At 34.9% G+C, this 3847-nt stretch overlaps 1 protein-coding gene across 1 annotated transcript; it reads left to right on the top strand.

Moving 5' to 3' along the window:
• The first annotated feature begins 2593 nt into the window (after positions 1–2593).
• On the top strand, positions 2594–3544 carry LOC124233638 (olfactory receptor 5D13-like). Its single transcript, XM_046650778.1, has one exon. The coding sequence runs from the start codon at positions 2594–2596 to the stop codon at positions 3542–3544; it is 951 nt and encodes a 316-aa protein (XP_046506734.1).
• Positions 3545–3847: the final 303 nt, after the last annotated feature.

Raw genomic sequence — 3847 nt, 5'->3', positions numbered from 1 at the left:
TTGCTTAAGGTAGCATTGGCCAAGCTTCTCCACTCTAAACTTGAATGTGGAATTTGAAAGGTAGTTGAGTTAATAACAGCTATTTCTGGATTGTCCCTTTTTTTCTCAGTTAAAACTCAAACCATTTACGTTTTCGTTAATCAATTTGTATTATTTCAATAATTTAATATCTGCAAGCAATTAATGGAATAGATGTGAAGACGTAATTATCCCTAATGATTTAGAAGAAAATGCATCTACCATAATGACACAAGAGACAGTGTTTCTACTAATTGTATGATTCATGGCCCACCGAGGATTACTTCAGTTATAATTTTCTATAGTTTATAACTCCACTGTCATAGAGACATACATAAGTTGCAGAGTTTGTACTATGATTTCAGCTTTTTCTGTGTATTCTCTGAGATTTCTTATGTCTTGAAAGTACAATGCCATTTTACTGGCATACTCATTAAAATATACTGCCACTTTTGTTATGAACTTCAAGCCTGTTGCTATCTTACAGAATGTTTGATTACTGAGAAGAAAAATGCCTGAGGTTCATTAATGATCAAAAGATATCAAGATCTCTGGTTTCAGGTCAGTTCATTTCTCTCTTGGTATCTTTCCCTTTAGGTGGAAAATATGGAGCTACAGCTCATGTAGATTATTCCAAAAATTATAAATGACTCTTCTTATGCTCAGATACTTATTTTTTGGTGAGGAAGATTGGCCCTGAGCTAACATCTGTTGCCAATCTTCTTTTTGCTTGAGGAAGATTGTCGCTGACCTAACATGCGTGCCAATCTTTCTCTATTTAGTATGTGAGATGCTGTCGCAGCCTTGCTTAATAAGTGACACTTAGGTCTCCACCCAGGATCCAAACCCACAAACCTTGGGCTGCTGAAGCAGAGTGTACAAACTTAACCACTATGCCACTGGGCTGGCCCCATGGTCAGAGACATTTTAATTGTCACTAACAGGGCAATGAAGTGTTTCTGATAATTAAATTTTGTATTACAGAAACTGGCAGCAGTGAGCAATAATGAAGTCACAGAAAATTTATGGAATATAGGTTGATCTTTGAAATGTTATAGGCCTAGTTTCAATTTGAGTACAAACCTAATCCTAATCTATTGATTTTCACCAAAATTATTTGAAATTGCTAGAGTTCGAGGACCAAGTCTTTTCCTGAGTATCTTTTTGTTATTGACCTAGGAAGTTTGCCAATAAGCCAGAGCAGGAATAGTAATCTCTTTAATATGCAAGGATTTTCCTAATACATTCAAATGTTGAAGGAGACTTACTTATTAAAATAGACTGAACAATAATGGATATTTACAGTGTATCCGACAAGTCCCATTTGCTACTGGAAAAAAGATGCTGATGATAGATGCTTTATATCCGGGGTTGCTTGTAGCACATGTAAAAGTAGGTGATCATGGAGCTAAGTCTGGAGGCTGACACTTGCTCCAGACAAAGCTAAGAGGATGGGACAGATCATTCATCTAATTCCACTGCAGCCTCATATCTATATCTTGGGGCCCTTCATTTTATGGTCTCACTGCTCTCACTTCCTTATCGTCTCCAAGTTTGCCTCCTCATAAGAGAGGGCTTACCTCTCATTGGTTAAGAAAATGTGTTATTTTCATTGAATTGTAGAACATATTTTGTATGGAACTATTGTTGGTGAATATAAGACACTTCTCAAAAAAAATATATACAGTTTATATATTTAAATATATGCATATAATTTTTAAAACATATATCAAAATAGATGACCTAAAAGCACATTAATAATAGTTAATGAAAATATAATTAAATAACTTTAATTAATAAAATAATAAATGTTATGCAAAATGTCAATAAAAGAGCCACAAAATTACCCCAGGAGGCAGTGTACCATTAATGGAGGTTTTGATGGAGGCCACATAATCATTTCATGGATGAAATTATCTTCAATTCTCAAGCATTATGTGGAAGGCACAAACAAGACGCATTTTAAGGTTTATTCCAACTCCTAAATTCTATGGGTATTTCATTCTGTATTATGTCTAGAAAATGTCAAACACATAACAATAATTAATACTAAGATTTATGTGGCACCACTTGCAACACCAAGTGATCTCCTTGATCCTTAGTGTGATTCTTAGAACCACAACAAGGTGCTCTGTGCTTCTGTTCTGCCTCTCTAAGTTTTGGGTTTTTTTAATAATTTCTTTCATGCTCTAAATTTATATTTCAATTCTATATTAATAATACTAACAAGAGCTGAATTTTAAACAATAGGATTATTACTATGCATTTTCTATAACAATGATTCTCATAATTTAGCATGCATCAAAATCCAAAATCACCTCAAGGGGTGGTTAAATCACAAACTGTGGTCCCCATACTAGAGTTTTTGATTCAGGAAGTTGGTGATGTGGCTAGAGAATTTGCACCCCTAACAAATTGTCAGGTGTTCTTGCTGCTGGTTGGGAACTATACTTTGAGAATCACTGTTCTGTACAAACTTCACAGACAAATAGGAAGCCTCTTTCTTCTCTCTGTTTCTTCCTGTATTCAGTTGTATTTTTAGGAATGACTTTTGATTCTTTACTCAACAGGAATCATGATGTTATCCAAAGGAAATCAAAGTATCATACCTACTTTTATTCTCCTGGGTTTTTCAGAATATCCAGAACTCCAGATTCCACTCTTCCTGGTTTTCTTGTCTACCTACACAGTCACTGTCGTGGGGAATTTAGGCATGATAATAATCAGCAAGATCAATCCAAAACTCCACACGATCATGTACTTTTTTCTTAGTCACTTGTCCTTTGTAGATTTCTGTTATTCTACCATAGTTACACCTAAACTGTTGGAGAACTTGATTGCAGAAGACAGAACCATCCCTTTCTCTGGTTGCATTCTACAATTTTGTTTTGCTTGCATATTTTCTGTAACAGAAACTTTCATGTTAGCAGCGATGGCCTATGATTGTTTTGTGGCAGTTTGTAACCCCTTACTCTATACCACTATTATGTCCCAGAAGCTTTGTGTGCTTCTGGTGGCTGGGTCTTACTCATGGGGTATAGTGTGTGCCCTGACACTCACATATTTTCTTCTTGCATTATCCTATTGTGAGTCTAGCATCATAAATAATTTTATCTGTGACTACTCTGTAATTGTTTCTGTCTCCTGCTCAGATCCCCATATCAGCCAGATGCTGTGTTTTATTATTGCCATATTTAATGAGGGGAGCAGCCTGATGAATATTCTGCTGTCCTATATACTCATTTTTATCACTGTCATGAGGATGCCTTCTGCAAGTGGGCACCAGAAAACTTTCTCCACCTGTGCCTCCCATCTGACAGCCATCACCATCTTCCATGGAACCATTCTTTTCCTTTACTGTATCCCTAATCCTAAAACTTCTTGGCTTGTAGTTAAAGTGGCTTCTGTGTTTTACACAGTGGTGATTCCTATGCTGAATCCTTTGATCTACAGCCTTAGGAACAAAGATGTGAAAGACACATTCAGAAAATTAGTGGTCACAAAATTGCTTTGTCACTCAATATAATATTGTTAGATTCATTATTTTATTTCTGAAAAATTTGATTTGCTATGCTACAGATTGTTCAACTCTTATAGTGCAATTGATAATTCCAACTATTTATTCAACAAGCTATTAGTTAATATATCTGTGGCAGCACATTTTATGAGTATGAATTTTTGCATTCATTAATTATTAGTGAAATAGCTCTAAACCATGTGCAAACCAAAATTTTAGAAAATAAAATTTGTGGACTATATTTTGTAATATTTATAAAATATTTTTCAATGCTTTATCATATAGTGTAATTATATATGTGTGTTTCCTAAG

The sequence above is a fragment of the Equus quagga genome, unplaced genomic scaffold, assembly GCF_021613505.1.
Source record: "Equus quagga isolate Etosha38 unplaced genomic scaffold, UCLA_HA_Equagga_1.0 207798_RagTag, whole genome shotgun sequence".
Taxonomy (NCBI): Eukaryota; Metazoa; Chordata; class Mammalia; order Perissodactyla; family Equidae; genus Equus; species Equus quagga.
This window is presented reverse-complemented; position numbering and strand designations above follow the sequence as displayed.